General features: G+C 35.7%; 1 protein-coding gene and 1 long non-coding RNA gene across 4 annotated transcripts in view; one reads left to right on the top strand and one right to left on the bottom strand.

Moving 5' to 3' along the window:
• Nucleotides 1-23,807, bottom strand: part of LOC133523223 (uncharacterized) — a 524,757-nt gene that overhangs the window by 193,433 nt on the left and 307,517 nt on the right. For all 3 annotated transcript variants that reach the window (XM_061858700.1, XM_061858702.1, XM_061858701.1), the window contains one exon: nt 12,941-13,008. In XM_061858700.1, the coding sequence (XP_061714684.1) occupies nt 12,941-13,008 (68 nt within the window). The remainder of the gene's footprint in view (nt 1-12,940; nt 13,009-23,807) is intronic.
• Nucleotides 1-23,807, top strand: part of LOC133523241 (uncharacterized) — a 321,866-nt gene that overhangs the window by 252,947 nt on the left and 45,112 nt on the right. The gene's annotated exons all lie outside the window — the stretch shown is intronic.

Raw genomic sequence — 23,807 nt, 5'->3', positions numbered from 1 at the left:
GTAAAATATTACACTAATAATCCATTTTTTTTATTTAAATATGTTTCTTATTATTCCCTTGCCCAGGCAAAGTAACATGCGACAGTGCTATCTCATTTACTCCGATACAAATAGACAGTGTGCGCGCTTTAGGTATTGACAGCCTCTTAATAAGAAGAGTCAACCGGCACGCGGTGTAATCCATGGAAGAGTTTTGACCAAAGGCCCATGTAGTACAGTCGATTTTATACCTATCCTTAATCCATTTATGAACACGACTGTATCATACCTACGTCAATTCAATTCTTTATTTTCATTAACAAAACAGTATTGTGTCATGTGATGTTATGTGAATATTTTTTACCATGCTAAATTACATTGGATACTTGTGTAGTATGTCAGTTTTAAGGTCCGTTCTCGCCGTTCTTGAAAATACATACCTAAACTTGCCCGACTCACTAGGGTTGCTTCTGTATTAATATCGAATTTTAAAAAGGAGTAGGTAATAAAGTTTACAGACATACATACATCGATTCGTTTATACATACATCTTATCATGTTTACATTCCTTAGAGACTGCATTTTAACGTACATGACAGTAGGTACCTACGTAGCGGCGGGGATGTCAAGTGAGCAACGCGCGCACAGCCCGACTAAGCTCTGCCCGAGAGTGCCCGAGAACGCCTGTAAATGTAACATCTGTGTGCGTAAGTGTCACGTCTGTGTGCGTGCGGCGAAAATGACACTTTGTAGTTTTGTACTGAGCGGAATCTCTGCTCCGGCGCGCGCCGCCGCTATTTATTTTGTGGTTTTAAGTGACTAAGTCCATTGATATTTAATAATTTAGGTAACTAAATTCATGATAATACATTAAGAAACTTAGGAAAGACATCTTTCATTTCAGTTGAATCCACATAACAAGTAAAATAAAAATATTATAGAAATTAACCAAACAGGACTTATAAGGCGTGTATGTATTTTTTGCTCATAAATATTTAAATTTCTATTGAGCATTATGTACTCGTATTAACTCGGATATTCTAAAATAATGTGGGATTCAACTCTGAGTATTTGCGTAAATATTTTGTAATATAAGCTCTTATGGCATAAAGGCGCTCGTATATGCGCTATGAGTGACGGAATCTAAAAAACGTAATCTACAGGAAAACATACAGAAACGTGGGAAACTCTTTGCGGTTGGATTAGGCTTAATACCTTATTATACTTTCCGCGGGTTGGATTAGTTTCGGACTTCGGGAAATTTACGTTTCGTGTAATTTATCATTTTGTGAACTTTTTTTTAAACTAATTTTACAGTATAACCAAAGAGAATTTGAAATAGAGGTGGATTGTCAAAGAAAACTTTGTAGCCACAGAAAATTAAAAATAAGGATCAAAGTCAAATGGCGTTCTAAAAGTTTTTATCATATGTCGAAAGATGGCAGTAAATTGACTGTGGCTACAAAGTTTACTTTGACAATTAACCTCTATTTCAAATTCTCTTTGTTTCCTCGTAAGCCTGCTATGAATATAGATATGTGATCCGACCCTAACTCCATAGTTACACAATAATTTTCTCAAACTTTTCTGTAAGTAGTTTCAACTAGGACTAGCACCAAAAGGCCAACTTCGTATATTTATATACCTTCGTAAAGTTGTTATTCGCTCGAGTAGCGTCCGCAAATCTCGCCTAACTTTGTTCCGTCTTTGTTTGCTCACTGTATTGACTTGCTGGCCGCCAACATGTGGGTTTGTGGGTGTACCTCATAATAATAAGCCAGATATGCTTGAAACTATCTTCTTGTATAGAATTGTATACATTATTACAAAAACTTATAAGTTTACATGCAATGTTAGTGTTGCGTAACTGAGTCTGTAAGAACTCTGGCGATATTTCTGTAAATTCATTTTATTTAGATATATTGTGATATTTGTAAAGTATTATCATGAAATTTTCAATAAGACATAGAATATAAAGTAGTCTTCAAAATTTGGGAAACATTATTGCCCGGTTGGAAAAACTAATAAATAAATAAGTTTTTGGCAATAATTTCATTTTTGGTGCAAGCTTTTATCGCTGACTGTACTTTTTTTTCCACAGGCAACTAATACTCATCGAGACAATTCTTAAAACCCCAAACACAATAAGGTTGCATTCTTTTATCACAGAGTTCCTATGGATACCTCCTGTCTCCATCATCAGATCAGCTTGATGGTACCATAATATTGCATTGTCACCCGACTTACATACGTATGCAAATTTTCAGCTTCATCGGAAACCGAGAACTGGGTCAAATTTAACTTGCAAGATTTGTCCCATACATACTAACAGGGCAAGTTAAATAAAAGCTTGTAATTAATAAAGAATACTATGAATTAAAAATATAATGATATAGTCACAGAGGCAAAATTATACATATAATTATAAATAAAAACAATTTTTATAATAATAAAATACAATACAAATACTCTTTATGCACACCTCAAAATAAGAAATGAAAACAGCAGCACGTAGAGGGTAAGCAACAGGCGGTCCTATCGCTAAAAAGCAATCTCATCCAGACAACCCTACTGTCACATAACACATTACCAAACGGCCCGATACGAAAAATGAGATACGATAACGATAAGTTCTGGTTTAGATAATTTCTCATTTAGATATCGTTTGTTTGTCGTATAATTGACAGAAGCAACTCGATTCGGATAACCAATGTCACTTTGACGTTAGAAATATCGTAGATAGATCTTATTGGGATCACAGCGGAATCGAAATAAACGTTAATTTAGACATGTCGTTTAGTTATCGATTTTTTAAAGATCTTTCCAAGATCTTAAACGTGTCTTAATCATTCTTCGAATCGGGCTGTATGAGTATTGTATTGTGAATCCGTGTAAAATTTACATTAAAACTACAGGCTGCGTAGCCAATATGCCAATCGCTTACGCTCCGTAGCGAACGAAACGCAACTGTCACTATCGCACTATAGTCTGTTTGGAAGAGTGACAGAGAGACACAAAGCGTTTCGTTATCGTTACGCAAACTACTGCTACCTTGGCTACGGCTAGGCCCAGGTATGTTACTTTTCTCCCGCAGGTAATAGCCCGCAAAATGCAGCTTTAATTACTATTAATATATCTGACACAAAAGGGACCGTTTAATAGTTATTTGTTTTACAAGGGGGCAAAGTCGTTGTTTAACCGCTCGTGCTAATATTGATACCCGAGCAAGCGAAAGATTCCAAAATTGAACCACGAGCGTAGCGAGTATCAAATCCAAATGAACGTAATAAAAAAAATATCATTTAAATTTTAATTCTACTAGCAAACATAAGGTAACAACTAAAAATCTGTATTTGATTACTTTGCCTAACATATAGTTAAAATGCAACTTTCTCATTAGTTTTTGAACAACCAAGAGGGCCTTTATCAGTTGGTATGTTGAAAATCAATTAATTGGAACCATGCAAGCACATGTCACGCATTTGGTGTGCCGTCTCTTATAAGATTCAGTATATTACAACGCGCAAGTTCACGTCCACGTCTGCTTACACGCATCCGGTGTGCACATGCCTTTATGCTAAAATAGCTATTACCGACAAGTCCAACTAACACAAAAACTATCAATGGATCCATTGAATATATAAGTAACTATGTTAACCACATATAAAAGAGATACGAACGAAACTTGTATGCTCCTAATACGCCTACATTATAGAAGGGCAAAGTTACAGAGATGAAGCGTTATCACGATATGACTTTGCCCAACTTCAGTCTGCGAGAATAACATTGAGACGGCTTTTTATCTAGATATTACCTACTTTTACTGGATTGGTAGTTTTAATCTTTCTGACCTATATTAAAATAAAAGTTCTTAGTGAATACAAAATTAAGGTTGAAAGCGTGTAAACATACTAAGTCTAAAAGCCTTTAAGATCCTCGACTGATTAAGACACGTTTAAGAACTTGGAAAGATCTTTAAAAGATCGATAACTAAACGACATGTCAAAATTGACGTTTATTTCGATTCCGCTGTGATCCCAATAAGATCTATCTACGATATTTCTAATGTTAAAGTGACTTTGGTTGCCCGAATCGAGCTGCTTCTGTCAATTATACGACATACAAACGATATCTAAATGAGAACTTATCTAAACCAGAACTGAACGTTATCGTATCTCATGCTTCAAATTGGGCCGTTAGCGTGTTCTATTTTTGTCATTATTTGGAGCAGTTATAATAGTTTTAAGAAACAATGACTACAAGGGGATAAAACTAAAATTAAAAAAAGTATTTTGTCCAGCTTTTAGGGCCAAATACCAGTCCGTGCTACGTATTTATTTTCGGAAGAATGACTTTTTTTTATTTATGGTACAGGAGGCAAACGAGCAGACGGATCACCTGATGGTAAGCGATTACCGCCGCCCATGGACACCTGCAACACCAGAGGGGCTGTAAGCGCGTTGCCGGCCTTTAATATGGGAGTACGCTCTTTTCTTGAAGGTTTGAAGGTCGTATCGGTCCGGAAATACCGCAGGCGACAGTTCATTCCACAGTTTAGCTGTGCGAGGCAGAAAGTTCCTGGAAAACGCACAGTTGAGGACTGCCAACCATCTAAGTGGTGAGGATGGAAATGTTGTCGCGTAGGGCGATGGCGAAAAGAAGCGGCAGGGATTAATCCGAACAATTCCTCGGAGCACTCCCCGTTGTACATGCGATAGAAAATGCAGAGCAAGGCCACATCTCTACGCAGCGCCAAGGAGTCAAGCCGATCGGAAATGCACTGGCAGTCGACAATTCGAGTCGCTCTTCGTTGGATGCGAATGCATGACTCATGTATAGATGATACTGTAAAACACTGGATTACCTAACATAATATTATATAAATTTGTGTAAGTGTGTAACATGACCGCATCTCACGCTGCTATTATGAAGAGACGCACTAATGGACTAAACCGTAGAACAAGAAAACCATAGACACGTCACCAAGCCACGGAGCCTATTAGTGTATTCTTTAGTAATGTTATTATGTCGCAAAATGTATTGCAAGTCATGCTTGTATTAATAGACAGCGCCTAAAATAAAACTGATGATACTAATCAAGTAATCACATCTTTTTGAAGAATTTTATTTTTACTTTTTTCATCATTCGCTTGCCCTTATCCCATTCAATTTGGGTCGGCGCAGCATGTTTTTTTCTTCCATATTTTTCTGTCACCCGTCATCTCATCATTCACTCGCGTTCGTTTCATGTCATCTCTCACACAATCCATCCACCTTTTCCTAGGTTTTCCTCTCCCGCTCCATCCCTCCACATTCATATATTTTATTTTTACTTTTTTAACATCTGTAATTACATTTGGATATCTAAATGATGTTATTTAGATATCATTCCCGCATGTATTACGCTCGTACTTATCCCTACATGCATCGGCGCAAGCGAGACACATGCGCACAGGCGAATGATAACAAACTGGCATAATTTTAAAGACAACATGTACTAAGTTTATTAAATCGCGTATTGCATGACCTGATAATATATCATTTGAATAAACTGTGTGCTTCTGAAAATGTATATTTACAGATTTTTATTAACGTAAGCGCTGGTGGCCTAGCGGTAAGAGCGTGCGACTTGCAATCCGGAGGTCGCGGGTTCAAACCCCGGCTCGTACCAATGAGTTTTTCGGAACTTATGTACGAAATATCATTTGATATTTACCAGTCGCTTTTCGGTGAAGGAAAATATCGTGAGGAAACCGGACTAATCCCAACAAGGCCTAGTTTATCCTCTGGATTGGAAGGTCTGATGGCAGTCGCTTTCGTAAAAACTAGTGCCTACGCCAAATCTTGGGATTAGTTGTCAAGCGGACCCCAGGCTCCCATGAGCCGTGGCAAATGCCGGGACAACGCGAGGAAGAAGACAGATTTTTATTAACCTGTCGTCTAACCAGGTCGCGTAGCCAACGTGCTAACGTTTTGTTAACGCTCCTATATGTGTATCTGGGAGTTTATAATAAGAAATATGGGAGTACTTAATTAAAACGTATATTTCCACAAACGCAACCGGGAGACAACTATATAAGGAGCGAGCTATGCGTCGGACGGCGGCGGCGCGCGGAATGGTGACAACGCATAGCGGTCCCTATAGCTCTGTAACGTATCGTAATCATCTCTCTCTATCAACCTTCCATATTAGTGCGACAGTGACAGTTGCGTTTCGTTCGCTACGGAGCGTTAACAATTGTCACGTTGGCTACGCGGGCAGAACGGATAACTCCGGCCAAAAAAACCATATACATTTATCAAGGTTTTGAAAAAAAGCAACCCCTCCGAGATCTCCGTCCACTATTTTGTGCCCCGTCGAAAAGCAGTTTTATTAAAATCAAAATAAAGCTGCTTTTCGACTGCGAATTTGCTCGGGTGCAAAAAAATCCTTAGTATATATTTTTTTTTAGAGTCAACAACCTTATTGGATTTACACCATGTTGTCCCTATTGTGTTTTTTTATGTCTCTAGCACTATTGCAAATATGTGAGTATCGTATTAGTATGCATATTACCTTCTTAAATGTATGATACCAACTTAAATTAATTAAATAAATAAATAAATATTATAGGACATTATTACACAAATTGACTAAGTCCCACAGTAAGCTCAATAAGGCTTGTGTTGAGGGTACTTAGACAACGATATATATAATATATAAATATTTATAAATACTTAAATACATAGAAAACATTCATGACTCAGGAACAAATATCCATGCTCATTACACGAATAAATGCCCTTACCAGGATTTGAACCCGGGACCATCAGCTTCGTAGTCAGGGTCACTACACACTAGGCCAAACCGGTCGTCATATTATACTAAAGAAATCAATGCCATGTAACTCGTCTAGATATGCCTTACACTACACTCGCCAGGTGACGCATCTACCATCATTTTACTTTATTACAAAAGCGATACTTTCCCCCTCTGACACCGGATATTTTCTATGGCGCGGAATTAAATGAAGGCAGTGCATGTTTTCCGGAAAGGGTGCTCTCGAAGCTCTAGTGACCCAAATTCGCGTAAATACCTTTAGAAATTATAACCTTAATTTCTAAAGGTATTTAGGCGAATTTGGGAATCGCTTGTAAAATATAAAAAAATAGGATATTCGCTCTCGAGATTATAAAACAAAAAGAATAATTATTAAAGCACCTTTTGTCCTACTAATATCTGCTATTCGCTTATTTTTGGGGAATGGTATTTATTTTATTTATTAATTTATCTGTAATAAAATGTCTCGTGTATAGTTTGTATCATTTTATCCTTTGAGCGTTTGATTCTGATAAAATTTGATAAAAAGCACTGGTGGCCTAGCGGTAAGAGCGTGCGACTTTCAATCGTCGCCGTCGCGGGTTCAAACCCCGGCTCGTACCAATGAGTTTTTCGGAACTTATGTACGAAATATCATTTGATATTTACCAGTCGCTTTTTGGTGAAGAAAAACATCGTGAGGAAACTGGACTAATCCCAATAAGGCCTAGTTTACCCTCTGGGTTGGAAGGTCAGATGGCAGTTGCTTTTTTAGGGTTCCGTAGCCAAATGGCAAAAAACGGAACCCTTATAGATTCGTCATGTCCGTCTGTCTGTCCGATTCTGTCACAGCCACTTTTTTAAAACAAGAGCCTGCGCCAATTCTAGGGATTAGTTGTCAAGCGGACCCCAAGCTGCCCTAACAAATATCAATGAAAAATTAAATTTAAATAGCTCTATTGCTCTTGTTTGTGGTAAAATGTTGCCAGCGTTTAAAATCTAATGGTAAATACTTATTTCACAGGATTTGTCTATACCATCCCATTACTGGTGCCTGTTCCATTATAGGGATGTTTACTACAGGGTGAAATGTTAACCACCAGCCATACTCTGTAACTTTAGTAACTTTATAGGTCATACTGAACAACCTTTATTATGGGACCAATAGACGTGTTTACTATACGTCCTTCAAGTCAACAACGCCTTACAAATGGTTGAATAGTGACATAAAATTGTCACTACTGACGGCACTGAGGTTGGTATGTACTAATGTCGCGTTTCGAAAAATGATAAAGATACGTTTAAGATCTTGGAAAGATCTTTAAGAGATCGATAACTCAATGACATGTCAAAATTGACGTTTATTTCGATTCCGCTGTGATCCCAAGAAGATCTATCTACGATATTTCTAACGTCAAAGTGACATTGGTTGACCGAATCGAGCTACATCTGTCAATTATACGACATACATCTACTTAAATGAGAACTAACATCTAAATGATAACTTATCGTTATCGTATTTCATTCTTCGAATCAGGCCATAATTACTAATCTAATTATAAAAAGTTGAGTGATGCCTTGTACATATTTTTTGTTATGAAAAACCCTTCCTTAGATAATAATAACGGATCCAATTTTCCAAAAATGTCGAAACACACACCTCTTCAAAATTTGACCCTGAAATAAACTTGCCTATTTTGCGTACTAGGCAAGAAACTTAGGGTAAACGTAGGGCACGTTTCTCTAACGAGCAGGGCCCTAAAACTAGCAAAGAAAGCAAAACACACAACAAAATAAGTCGTATAAATTCACTACAGCGTAGAAAATATAACAATAGACAATTCGCTTTTAAAGCCTTGTTTGCCGACGAACGACGGACGGAGGGAATGTCGTGAAACGGCTAGTACGAGTATTTAGCTCTTTTTATAGTAAATTTCTATAGAGGACGGGAAATGAAGGGTTGCAGGCTAAGTAGATCGCGACGGCCTGGCGTAGCGAGGTCGGCTAGGGAGACGCGGCCGGCAACCCCGTTTTCCGCCGAGATTTGTATAGTGCTTTTCTTTTGTTCCCCTTTGAATCCCTGAAATAATATATAACACAACTTATAAATATTACTAAATTTAAGTATAAACTAAAAAATAAATAAACGAAACATATAATATAACCATAACCATCTTAGTAGTGTTTAAGTCGGCTTACTTTCGGGACTTAAGAATTAAAATCACTTTAACTTTAAAGTTAGACTTAAAAAAATGATGTTTATTTTTTCACCTTAGCAACTTGAGCAAGGGTACCATGCTGCTTAAAAAAACAGGGAGCAAAATGCGATTTTAAGTCAAAATGACGAAAGATTCGATTGTTTGCAAACTAAACTATTCGTTCTTTCATTGATCGTTTAAAAAATAAACTATTGTATGAAAGTATATTCTTTGGCGACGCTATCACGCTGTGTGCTTTAGCCTTACTGAAACGATTTATTTATCTTCTGTAATTCAAAAATTTTGAAATTAAGAAGAATAAATAAAGTAAGAAACACAGATATCCGTAAGAAAACAAAACTGACAGACGCACTACAGTTTAGCTTAAGACAAAAATGGAGATGGGCTGGACATTTGGCTAGATACAAAGACAAGAGGTGGACTATTCAGACAACCAAATGGAAAGGTCCACTGGGCAAACGGAACTCAGGTAGACAAAGAAAAATGGAAGAAGATGGAGGAGGCTTTTACCCTCAAGGGATCACACATCATAGAAATATAATAAAAGTCAATTTTATAACAGATGTGTGAGAACAAAGCTTTAATAATAATAATTTACATATGTAGATATTTGATTATTTGTTTTTATAATTCGGTTTATGGATTTTTGTGCATCATGCAAATATGAAAAACAGATTTGAGTGAAAATTGGCCTATCACGCGCATCTTGCAGCATTACAAGTAGATTAAAACCTGAATGAAACACACATTTAAATTATTCAACGATGCCACGTTAAAGTCTATATATATTTTCCCCAAAAACACCCTGTAGAAAAACATTATTTTTAAAGCACATTCCGAAGTAAGGAAAACAAAAATGAAAAACGGCAAGATGACAAGATAATGTTGAAATGTTACACTCAAGATGTTTTCTACAAACTTGCGAGAAAGTAAGTTTCTTTTTTTTCATTTATTTCTTCCAAAGAAATTATGCTATATATATGAATTTTTATCACTATTTCTTAATTTATTTGCCTCCTTCCCTCTCTTGCATTTTTTGCGGGGGAGGGGCACGTCAAATTTATGATTATTTGTACGTAACATCAGTCCATACGATAAGTATGACCATTGGCCGAGGTTTTCGTCAGACGGGAAAGCTCTTAAAGGCGACTCCGCTTGGTTAAATGCTCTAAGGCCCCAGCTGTGGAATGAGCTACCTGCTGAGGCTATTCCGAGGGTCCTACAGTCTGGGGTTCTGTAGGACCCTAAAAAAGAAGTGTACAGGTTTTTACAGGGTCGGCAACGCGTATGTAATACCTCTAGGGTTGCAAGCATCCATAGGCTACGATGACTGCTTAACATCAGGCAGGCCGGTCGTATCAAAACAAGATGGAACCCATATCAAATTGGTACATCAGAATGATCCTCTATCGCTGATATTCATCAAGAAACGTTCTGAAATGGTTAATATTTTAGTGTCCGGAAATGATCCGATCTCAAACAATGTTTATTTATTAGCAACTTGCGGAGGGAAGCATTCAGATTTATGAAGACTCGGTGGTAGAAGGTATACCGAGTGCTAATATTGTCTGATCTTTGATTCATACCAGGAGGCGTAGCGTACCTAACTCTGTATCATTAGGTAGTTAAATGTAAATAATGTGTTTTTACATTTTAGCCAGTCTAGGGTAGAAGAAACCATTACATAATCGAATAATGTAGGTTGAACTCAGGTCGTTCAACAGATCCAGATGGCTTTGTATTTGGTTGGTTAACCGATAATCATCTTTTGTTCATTCATGATCAGTTTAAAACTATCTAGGTCTGTTAAACGACCTGACTTCAACCTACATTATTCGATCATGTAATGGTTTCTTCTACACTCGACTGGCTTGAGGAGCCATTGGAGGGAAGGTTTTTTTTTAAATACCTAAAGATACATAGTACGGTTTCACACTGCTTCAATCCGTATATTATACAAGACAGTAGTATTTTGTAATTCAAGATGAACTTATAGGCATAAAACAATCTACACAGGCTCTTAAACTCTTTTATTTGAGATAGGACTTTTAAGTAATGATCATGAATGATAAATAATTATTTAAGTTTGTTCATTTGGAAATTGAATCGTAATATTTTACTGTAAGTATTTTCTTTGGTGGTGGGCGGCGTGGTAAAAAATATTTTGTTACAGTCAGTAATAAACTCTGTTTAATTATCGAGCTCACAACGCTCAAGATTCCACTTTTCGAGTCCCACTTTATAGGAAGTGTGAAAAATGTAAGTATGCAAAATTTGTGGCATCATTTCCCCAAAATTGTGTCGAAAATCAAAGTACAAATAAAATAAAGAATTCTAAAATAAAAACAAAAACCAAGTCAATTAGGTATAAGATACCTAATTGATACCTTACAGAAAACCGCAGCCAAATAACACTAGACCCTGCCGGTGAGTAAGGTTGCCAGAGCTGGACGAGGGTGCGGAATGTTAGGATCGGCAACGCGTATGTAACTCCTTTCGAGTTACAGGCATACATAGGCTACGGAGACTGCTTACTATCAAACGGGCCGGTTTTTGCCACCGATGTAGTAAAAAGATTTGAATTCCCACGAGGATATTTAAATCCCCCCTCAATTCGAGGAGGCTATCCCAATATGGCACCGGCAATAATATATATAAAATGGCCCACATAGTGCTTTAAAAACACTCATTAAATTTGTGAAAACACCCGGGAAAGCCCTAAAAGGCACCGAAGGAGCCACCTTGTTTTTCCTATGAAAGACGTTATATTTTTTGACATATTTTCGTAAGTGGCCGGATGTGGAGGCTCGGGGACATAGATTCAATTTCCGGGTCGCGGGGCTCGGCGAAGGATCGCAAATATTATTGATATATTATATTATATGAGAATTGATAGTTTTATCTTAGGATTGACACGTTGTTTGTGAAGCTGATAAAGAGAAATCATAGTGCTACTTCAAGAAATTAAATGAGTCCTCATGTACAGGCTGAAAGCCTATGTTAAAAATGGAGTGCTAAGTGTGTGTTATAAACTTTGCGTAAAAGAATCGGCAGGCGTTTACAGTGCATGGAACAATTTTAATTGTCATCGCTCACTTCAAATACGAGCTCTGTACAAGTTACACCTTTTTTTATTAAATTAATTTTGCATATATATGGGCATTTGATTTACACCATCATATCCTCTAAAGATATGACACCTCAATTCATTTATTTTTGTCGATTTTTTTAATATAGGCAGATGGATAGTACACTCTTTAATGGCACATCTTAGTAAAGAGAAAAGAAACAATTAATAATATCTTGATTTTTTACATTTGCTGATCTTTAACTTTTGTTATTGGCAACTGTAAGTAAAAGTTCGAAATCTCTCCGAAATCAGAAATCATTGCATTTATTCGTGATAAATTATGACATACAAAAGTATAACAATATAACAAAAGAAAGAAACATAGAATAAATAAATAGTTTACCACGAAATGGTCCCGCCTCAGCATTAATGCTAACTCAAAAGTCAGCCGTTCTCCGGTGACGCGAGGGGTTTTTTTTTTTGTAAATTCAAAAATTTGTACTCGCTGTATTATGGCGCCACCTATTTAACGTTTTTTGATTGACACTTTTCATACACATAGATTGTTCTCCTTAGCTCTAGCCTCCATAATCGTATGTTTAGCAAATGCTTGACGTATCTTAAAGTTCGAATCGGGCCGTTTGTAGTGTAGTGGCACGCGCCGTTTTACTTAACAATAGACAAAGGATTAGCCCGTCGGGGCCAGCTACAAATCGAACGACTATAACTGATATGATTCCAATATGATTAAAATATCGGTTTTATGTCAGGTGCACGTCCGAATGTGACATCCCTTGTAAAAATTAATGATATCTCATCGTAATGAGTCTATTCGAACGCATGCTATTAAAAATGGAAGTACAAAACACTTACCTAGTCTTAAATATTTAGTAAAGAACACTTGGTATATGGTGGCACTCGTTATTCTCCTATAGCGTAACCTGCAACAATAGAGAAGACCATATTAACATCATTATCATCATAATTATGTAGTATCATTTATTATCATACAGTTTGTATGATTTTACACCTCTAAATAGGATTGTCATGTTTAAGACAACGTGACCGTCCATACAAATAGAGAAACGTTTTTCCACTTCCAAATATTTTCCATTCTCCATGATTTTTTTGTACGTTATTGACACAATTAAAACCTATAAAGGTTTTTCTTTTTTTTCGAAATTGCAATACAAAAAAAAAACCAAAAGGAGACACCTACAAACCTAGAATATATGTATGTATGTATGTATATACTTTATTGTACATAGAAATAAAAACACGAAAAACACAGTTACAGAGTAAATTAAATACAACAAAGGCGAACTTATCCCTGTATGGGATCTCTTCCAGTTAACCTTTGAGGAATATTATGCGGAAGCGAGCGACATCAAAATAAAAGTGATTTGTTATGATTTAGTTAGTGGAAACCGTTTTCTCCCGAAATGGGATTTCATAGAAAACCGTTATTTTGTTAGATTTAAAAAGCTTTTCTTCCCTCTTAAGGCGAGCATGTATTCTGTACAATATATTTATTCTGCAGTATATGTGAGTATGTATCTGTAGTTTATAAGACTGTTAGCTTAACAGTCTTGACGCTATTTATTTAATATTTTCATTTTGTCAGTTGGAGAGACTTTACACCTCCAAATCTAGTCCAAGTAATAGTACTCTGACATCGGGGACCTTTTACATCTCTCAATGTATTATATTAACTATAGAGACAATACATCTCTGTTATATAGTATAGTAATTATTAATTTTTAAGATTGTTACAATGTAATGTTTACCCAGGTATTGGCTGCGTATATTTTCATTTAGGCCAACAAAACTTTTCACATGAAAACAATGAAAAAGTAAATGAAAAGTGCTGATATTTTGTTAATTATAGAAGGTGTTCAGGATGTTGATGAGCTAGCACTGTGGTCAAAATAGGAATGTAGACGATCTGGGACTGTAGTTAATGTGCATGAGTTAGGAAAGTGATAACATGGCATTGTGGACGTTATCAAAAGGTGAGGAAATAGGATCGTGGACTAAGCGGTCCTGTCATTATTTTGCATTTTGCATCACTTTATCACACGATGCACGACACGAACAAGTGTTAATTAAGCCAGAAGTCGAAGGCTTTTAACACGAGTTTGTCATTCTTGTACTGCCCATGGTACACAATGTTTTTCATCACAATTGTGAGTAAAAAAACTAAATTTGGTAGTGACATTTTTGATAGGTTAGGCATTAGGAAAATTGCTTAATAATATTTTAAACGGCTTTGAAATAAATCAAAAGAAATATTTTTAAAGATAAACAAAAATTTTAAATTGAAAACGTCAATATTTTAAAATTAAAACTTATTCATTCAACACTTGGTTCATATGAAATAGTGACATAATTATTTATTTCGAGTAACATGACTATACAAATTGTAGAATACACTATAAAACTTAACACCTAAATCTAAAAATAAATAATACTAAACTTAAAATAAAATACTAAAAAATATCCCCCTGCGGCATGGTGCCGTAGATACTGGCAGCATTTCCTCGCTGTATTGCAAGACTAATTCTTTGAGCGAGGAAGCTGCCAGCTCTGCGGTCGCCGGTGACCTCTGCTAACCTTTTTGAAAGGTCCTTAAAGATAATTAAAAAATATGCCCATGAGCATAACGAAACTAAAAAATAGGTATATTACCGCCCGTGGGCATAATATAGCTCAATCCATCTACTGAGATGCTGTCATTCAATAACACCGTTTACGAGCTAGTGTGATGAAAATATTTTACCGTGTTAAGGTACTTAGATAAACAAATGGATTAAATTAAAACCATCTGTCATGTTACAAACAAGCTTTGAATATTATATTTTCAACATTGGACATTCGGCGTCTAAATACATGAAAACCTAAATCCCTAGTCACATCTGTTGTCCAGAGAAAAATGGTATTCATTTTATATATATCCATCAGGATTACCTCTAATCTCCTGAGCGCCATTTTAAATAAACTAAGCCACGTGTCATTTTCTCGTGTCATAGTTGTATGCTGACCGAGTGACAAGCCTATTTGCTACGTGCCCGACTGTCACGCCACCTAGCATCCGCAAATCTAGCGAAAAACTCACTAGGTACATCTTATAAAACGTCCCTCCAACTCAAAAACTACTAAACAGATTTTCATACAGTTTTCACCTATCCATAAAACAATTCTTGAGGAAAGTTTAAGTGTTTAATTTATTAAAGTTGTTGGTAAAATTGGTTGAAATATGACGATATTTGTTAACGATGTCGGAAAAAATTACAATTGTAAAAGCTGCCTAATCCGTTTCAAACGGACCGTTTGAGCTATAACAACACAATGTATGGTAGGGTTGTCTCATTTATATTGATCTACAAAAAAGTCTGCGACGGTGTATGTCTATCTTTTAAGGAAAACTTAATATAGCCATTCTTAACATCTAGAAAAAGATCATATAAATGGTGTTATTTGGATTATACATTTTATTGAGCATTCCATGATTTTGTTCGCTGATGATATTCACTGCTGATGACCCACAAGCTTTAGAGATGAGGATCAAATAAGCATTAGTGAGAATAATTGATTGGCTCAATAAGAAAAATTTACGCATTAATTTAAAGAAAATGAAGAAAGAGTTGATAGAATACCAAACCTCACTGTGATATATAAAGAGCATCATATGGACGAGACTGATTTAACGAAATTTTTAGTATTAAATTTAGACAATAAGAAAACAATATTTAAATTTGTGAGTATGTACGACAGTATATGATTTTTTTGCCTTTTTGAAAAAAAAAAACAACAAAAGTTTGGATTTGTGTACAGCTCACAGAGCATCTAGTGTTTAAACCTAAAGTGACCTGACACATTCGGGTCAGGGTTGATTAGGCATTTTTCCACTAGCGATCTAGTCGGTGATGGATGGAGGCCTTGCAGGAGGCTTTGTGTGGCCGTCATGCTGCCTTCACTTACCCTGCTTGAATAGCAAGCCGAGCGTCCAGTAGAACTTATTGATGTATGTATGTATGTAATAGTACATTACGATACAAGTGCGAAAAATAGGAAATTCGAAACGAGTGGCGATAAATTAAAACACGACCGAAGGGAGTGTTTTAAATCGACACGAGTTGCGAATTACCTATTCGCACATGTATCGTACAACGTTTTACAGTACATATGGCCCTTTAAATGTTCGACACAGTAACATAATATGCTACTTCTCGCACTAGTGCTATAAAGTAGCCCCATATGTACTGTAATAGTACATTACGATACAAGTGCGAAAAATAGGAAATTCGAAACGAGTGGCGATAAATTAAAACACGACCGAAGGGAGTGTTTTAAATCGACACGAGTTGCGAATTACCTATTCGCACATGTATCGTACAACGTTTTACAGTACATATGGCCCTTTAAATGTTCGACACAGTAACGTAATATGCTACTTCTCGCACTAGTGCTATAAAGTAGCCCCATATGTACTGTAAACACTTTTTTGTACATAAGACAGGGTTAGATACAATAAAACAGAATGTTGGCAATGTACAAAAGCGACCTTATCGCTATAAGGGATTTCTCCCAGACACTCTTCTTTTCTTGATGTGATGATAGAAACTTTTTAAAATTGATTCCGCGTGAATGAGAATTAAAATTAAGATTTCCCTTAATTCTTGACAAGGTAATCAAACTATATACAAATTATTATTTTCTGAAATTTTCATACCTATAGTTAGGTTTATAAGGTTTTGTGTGGCCGTAATGCTAACTTTATTTTGCTACCTGCTTGAACAATAGACTGTCCACTCTGTCCAGCTTCCAGGAGACTTCGATTATTTGACTGTTTTTATTGCTTGTCTCTCCAAGTATCAGGATCTACACAGGTTGGTTGGAGGTCTTGCAGGAGGCTTTGTGTGGCCGTCATACTGCCTTCAGTTACCTTGCTTGAATAGCAAATCGCGCGTCCAGTAGAATATTTAAGTTTATGGATGTGACGATAGCAAGTTTTTAAAATTATTAATGATTCCGCATGAGTCACTTCCAGAAATTTCTCAGCTTTTTCCATTTGAGAACTCTTGCAAAATAAAAACTTCCCTTAATTCCTGACCAAATAATCAAAGTGTATCCAGAACATTTTTTCCTGCAATTTTAATATCCAAAGTTAGGGTTGTAAAAAGCTACAAGGGGCCTATTAACGGACAAATAAAATTAAGGCTTGCAGACAAATATACCAGAATTTACTCACGGCCTGATTCGAACAATGCTAACAAGAAGTCACAGCGGCACGATACCGATCTGTCAGTATCAAAAGTGACGTTTTTTGGTTGTTTGTTTGGTTTGACATAACGGTATCGTGATATAACATGTATTATTACTTGTATATCTAAAATACTAAACCAATATAATTCCTGCATGATATTTTACTCCCGTTTAGGAATTACTCCTGCAAAGAAAAGTGGCCCGTAACCTAATCAAGAAGGGCGACTTTAACTTGAAATGGCAACCCTGGCTGTCAAACGATAAGCAGCTGATTTTGCTAGGTCCCTTGTAATTATTTTAATTTTAATGATATTTCATGTAATATTAAGCTGTTTAAGTGTGTATTAAATAGTTTTAACATTAAGTTTTATGTATACATAATAAGTGAAGTGCTTTAGTGACGTTTACGTGTCTTGTAATATCTCAAATTTGTAGCCGTTATAGGTTATACATTTGAAATCTGTGTTCGCCTTAAAATCCTTTCTGGTTGTTTTTATCACTAGTAATTACTAAGTGTGCGTATAATAAAGCGTAAATCATTGCACAGGGTTAGAACACAGTGTAGACATAGTCAATCGTCACTATTTCATGTAAGTACGTACCTAAATATCACTTGGCTTGAGTAAGCGAATCCTTGTTTTTTTTGGGTTTAATATAATAAAAAAAAAACATCTACAATGCTAACCCGCAGAGCAGCCGCAGCGGCTCGCCAGCAGGAGACTGATAAACTCCAACTTACCTTGCTGGAATTGAAAAAATCCAAGGAATCTTGTGCTCAATTGCTTAGTGAAAGAGAAGACAGTGAGAAGGAACTATTATTAGTACTTAATAGCAATGATAAGCTGAAAAAGCAACTGTGTTCTTTAGAAACTGACTATAATAATGTAAATTCAGAGCGGGCCCAGCTTCAGGAGACGGTTGACAGGTTCACTGAGTGTAGTGCTGCCTATGAGCAGGCCCTGAAGGACATCAACTCATTGGAGAGAGCACTGCACGACGCCCACGAACAAATCTACGAGCTACAGGAGGCCCAAAACAATGTAGCAGCAGCACACACTCAGACCTTATTCGAAGAACTGGTTCGGCCCGACTCTCAGTTGGTTACCGCACCAATTGAAAACCCTGTGGCCACTACAGATTTAGCCAATGATACCACCACACCAAGGTTAGTAAGTTGCAGCGGAAACAAACTAAAGAAATATATTAAATTAAATAGACTTATTAAAAAAAAACAAAAGTTGTCAAAAATAAATAAATTGTTTTTTAAAAAATTGAGATTTTGTAAAGTTAATGTAAGCTTAGTGGATAAGTTAGATTTATACTCTGCTCAGTTAGAACATAGTAAATTACAATATGAAACTGACACACAGACATTAAAATTAAAAGTTCAGAGTTTGGAGGATTCAATTAAATCCTTAGATGCAATAAATGAGAGTTCAAAAAAAGTTATCAATGAATATTCTTTAGCCATGGATGATTTAATATCCCAAATTAGACAAAATTCAGAGCGGGTTGAGTCTCTGACCAATGGCCAGTCATGTGCTTGTATGCAAATGAATGGTCATTCGTCGAGTGGAGCACTCGAGCCGAACCTGTGTGACAGTTTGACTCCATCACAACAAAATGATAATAGCTCCTTCCACACTACACAACAAAGCACACCTGAACCTAATGTCATTATGTACTGTGATGAAATTGGAAGCAATATGAGCACATTTTTAAACTATTACTTAAAGGGACTTAGTACAATCAACAATTGTCTGCCTCATAGTAGCCTTGAAAATCTCTCAAAACGAATTTTAAATGATAGTACTATTAATTCAAAGACAACACTGCTTATTCTTATGGGGAATAGGGGTAATGTGAATAAAAATAATTTAATAAAATTCTTTGAAAAATTAAAGACACTTATAGTGAATGAAATTATTATTTTCACATTCCCCTATTGTGATCAAATGTCAGAGGCAGAAAATAACACTAGGTGTAAGTTAAATATATTTTTATATAATCTTTGTACATATAGTGATAAGTTTAGTATAATTGACACTAACAAATTTGTTAGCAAATACCATATGCCTATGGTTTTTTGGACTAAAGGTAAGTTATACCTTTCAAATTATTATAAAAGACAAATAGCTTTGTCGCTATCATATTTGTTTGACATTTCTGCCAAAAATTTGGCAGTTTATCCTGCTTCTATTGAGCAGACCGGTATGAACTTGGTTTTGGTTCCAGTCATAACCAATAATTTAAATTAGCTCTTAAGACAAAAGAATCTGTCTCTGGCAATTTAGCTTTTAGTAAATCTGATGAAAAATACTGCAAACATGGAATGTACATCCACCTGGTGCATCAAAACATTCAATGTATTAGAGGAAAAGATTTACAGATTGAACTTTTTTTGAATGATTATAATATTGATATTTTATGTATTACTGAACATTGGTTGAATAATAATGAATTAATGCCTCAATTTAATAATCACCAGGTGGGCAGTTCGTTCACCAGACTTAGTTCCATACATGGTGGGTCATTAATTATATTAAATAGTCAGTTAAAATTTAAGGAACGTAAGGACATTGTATCCATGTCTGTTGAGCGGACTATAGAACTAAGTGCAGTAGAATTGGAGCAATTTATTGTTGTCTGTGCGTATAGGCCGCCTTTAAGTAATTTTGAAATATTTGAAAGCATAATGGAATCCGTCCTACTTAAAATATCACCTTCTAGTAAGAAATTACTTATATGCGGCGACTATAATGTAAATATTTTGGAAAATTCAACAGTAAGTTGTAGATTGTTGAATCTTTTCAAATCATGTAATCTCAAGCACATGTTTATGGAGCCTACTAGAGTGACTGCCACTAGTGCCACCTGTATAGATAATATTTTCACTGATATTTTTCCTACCGCTAAAAATGTAATCAGCAAGTTAGAATCAGACCACTTAGGCCAATTAATGGTGTTTGAGGCTGTAAGGAAAAATACCTTGCGAAAACAAATAACTTTTGTACCAGTAACCTCTGACCGCGTGGAACGAATGAAACAAAGTTTAATTCAGGCGCTACCCTTTCTGTCTTCCAACATGAGTCCTAATGATATGTATAATTCATTCTTTCACACTTTTATGGAAAATTATAATGCGATATTTACTACAAAATCGGTCATGGTTAGTGATGCATCAGTTTTTAGTGAGTGGGCTACTGCAGAGTTACATCAACGAAGACGTGCATTGTATGCCTTGTATGAGGAACGGCGGTTCAATACGAGTGATGAATTTAAGGAATATGTTAAACAATATTCGAAGAAGTTTAAAATAGATTGCCATATCGCTAAGCGTAATTATATAAGTCAAACAATAAAAACTAGCTCTGATATAATTAAAACAACGTGGAAAGTAATTAATGTGGAGACTGGTAGATCAAAGCAAAGGATGAAAGATCTTAAACTAAAAATTGATGACAAAATCGTAGATTCCAGTTTAGATGTAGCAACAGAATTTGAAAAATTCTTCACCGAGGTACCAGCTTCCACAACTAAGAACTTAAATTCATCACCCTCGTCTGCCGTTACACTGTTAGAAGAGAATGTCCCAGAATGTACTAGAAACCTTAATTTTGAACATGTGAGTGCCTCAGATATATTAAAGGCGTTTAAATCAATTAATGTAAAAAAAAACTAGTGACCTTTGGGGAGTCTCCGTTCATACTGTCAAATCCTTAATAGAAGTTGTAGCGCCTGACCTGGTAGTTATATTTAATAACAGTGTTGACTGCGGTGAGTTTCCTGATCTAATGAAACATAGTAAAGTCACTCCTTTATTTAAATCAGGTAGCACATCCGACCCCACTAACTTTAGACCGATATCAGTGTTACCAACATTCAGCAAAATTTTTGAAAAAATAGTTTTGAGTCAGTTATTGAAACATTTTAACATTAATAATCTAATGCACAACAAACAATTTGGTTTTACACGGGGTCGCTCAACAACCGACGCTGGTGTTGAGCTAATTAAACAGATCTTCGATGCCTGGGAGGAGTCACAGGATGCTTTAGGTATCTTCTGTGACTTATCTAAGGCCTTCGATTGCGTCTGTCATGAAACATTGATCAGGAAACTGCACTATTATGGAGTAAGAGGCTCGGCACTGAATTTAATAAAGTCTTACTTACACGGTAGAATACAAAGGGTTGATGTGAGTGGACAGCGATCACCGGGGTCATTGGTCTCTATGGGTGTACCGCAGGGATCAATATTGGGGCCGTTCCTGTTCCTTATCTACATTAATGACCTGCCTTACCTAGTAAAGACCCACCATGACATAGTATTGTTTGCAGACGATACTTCACTTATTTTCAAAGTCAAACGACAGCAACAAGCTTGCAGTGATGTAAACAATGCTATTTCTAAAGTAGTAAATTGGTTTAATGTTAATAATTTATTGTTAAATGAGAAAAAGACTAAGTGCATTAAGTTTGTTACAAGTCACATAAGGAATGAGCAAACAGGTGTCATTGTCAAGGATGAGGAATTGGAACTAGTAGATAGCACAGTTTTTCTTGGTATAACTTTAGATTCTAAACTACAATGGGGTCCCCATATTGCTAATCTCTCGAATAGACTGAGTTCTGCAGCTTTTGCAGTGAGCAAGATCCGTCAGTTAACAGACGTGAAAACAGCTCGATTAGTTTACTTTAGTTACTTTCATAGCATTATGTCATATGGTATTTTACTATGGGGTAGTGCTTCAGAGATAAATACCATTTTTGTTCTGCAGAAGAGGGCTATTCGTGCAATATATAAAATGTACCATAGAGACACACTTAGAGATAAGTTTAAGGACATTAACATAATGACAGTACACTGTCAATATATTTATGAGAATATTCTGTATGTACATAAAAACATTGCCAGTTTTAAGAAAAACTGTGAAATACATAATATTAATACTAGAAATAAGCATAAGCTCGCAGTGCCCTTCACTAGGCTCCATAAAATTAAGAAATCATTCATGGGTAATTGTGTAAGATTTTACAATAAACTTCCTAATATTATAACTGAATTGTCTGTTAGTAAATTTAAAAATTATGTAAAACGTAAGCTTATCTCTAAAGCCTATTATAGCACACAAGACTACATGAATGATGAAACACCGTGGGATTAAGTGTGATTGTAAAGAATGAATTATTTATTGTTATGTTATTAATGATGAAATTGATAATTCAATGTATATATATACCGTATTTTTAGACATTTAGATTTTATTCTAGAAAGGTTCTAGACTAGTATTTTTATACAATTTTGATGTATGACGATCTTTTTATGAAATTCTTATTATTAAGTTTACCATATCTATAATAGTTCAATGTTTTTTTTTAGAACAATAATAACTGCATCAATAAATTGCTCTGATATTTAGATTAAGATGATATTTGTAAAATTTGACGATTTAAAAGTGCTTGTTGCTAGGCCTATTTGAATAAAGAATATTTTGATTTTGATTTTTTGATTTTGAATCATGTTATGATACGGTTATGGATATGATCTATCAGCTGTCAACAGTCAAACTGAAGTAAAGCTTGTTCTCCCTGTCTGTATGCAAATTTCAGTCTTATCTATTTAGCCAAACAAATAATAGGTTACCCTGACCAAAGATAAGTAATTTGCATCAATTGGTAGTGTTTATTCATTGAAATGGCGTGCATATCGATGTATATTATGTATGGCCTACATATGGTAAGTAACTAGGACAGTTCTAAAGCAGCATGAACTAGTAAATATAACATAGTATATATTTATTGACTTGGACGGCGTGCGGTACAGGTAAGTAACTCGCATCATATGGCGTGTTCTAAAGGCAGCATGAAGTAATAAATATAAACATAGTGTTTATTGATTGCGGTGGCGTGCGTTGACAGCGTACATATAATTATGCGTAAATAAATAAGTAGGTACGATTCAGGTCACCGCGTCCATTGCCCACGGTAATAAGCAGTAGCTAAGGTGTTTTGTTAAAATTTGATATATTTATAAAAGGCTTTATTTCAATGCCTATTGTTTGTGCTTGACAGGTTATAAACGTTTGATAATATTTTAAAATAAAAGTTAAAGACTGCACGTAATCTTTCTTAATTTTTTATTTCAATCATAGTATACTGAGTGCTTGTTATTATAGTGTTGTATTTATTGTTAGTTATTTTATTTTATTAGTGTTAAGGCATAAAATAAAATGCATATTAAACTACATTTATAACCGGGTCTATATAGCGAATTTATTTTATTACCTTTATTTACCGACGTTTCGACGCTTAAGGTGACAGTCCATTTCCAACTGCAGCTGCACTACCGTTGCGACATTACTGGTGCGACATTACTGCAGGGGCCGACTGCTGCTGCTTGCGGCGTGCAGTCGCGGCAGCGTTCGTCAGTTGATTGTCAAAGTCAATGAATAATGTCACTGTCAGACTTTAATTT

The sequence above is a fragment of the Cydia pomonella genome, chromosome 12, assembly GCF_033807575.1.
Source record: "Cydia pomonella isolate Wapato2018A chromosome 12, ilCydPomo1, whole genome shotgun sequence".
In the NCBI taxonomy this organism is placed as follows: Eukaryota; Metazoa; Arthropoda; class Insecta; order Lepidoptera; family Tortricidae; genus Cydia; species Cydia pomonella.
Note: the sequence above shows the minus strand (reverse complement) of the source record. Positions and strands in the feature narration are given on the sequence as shown.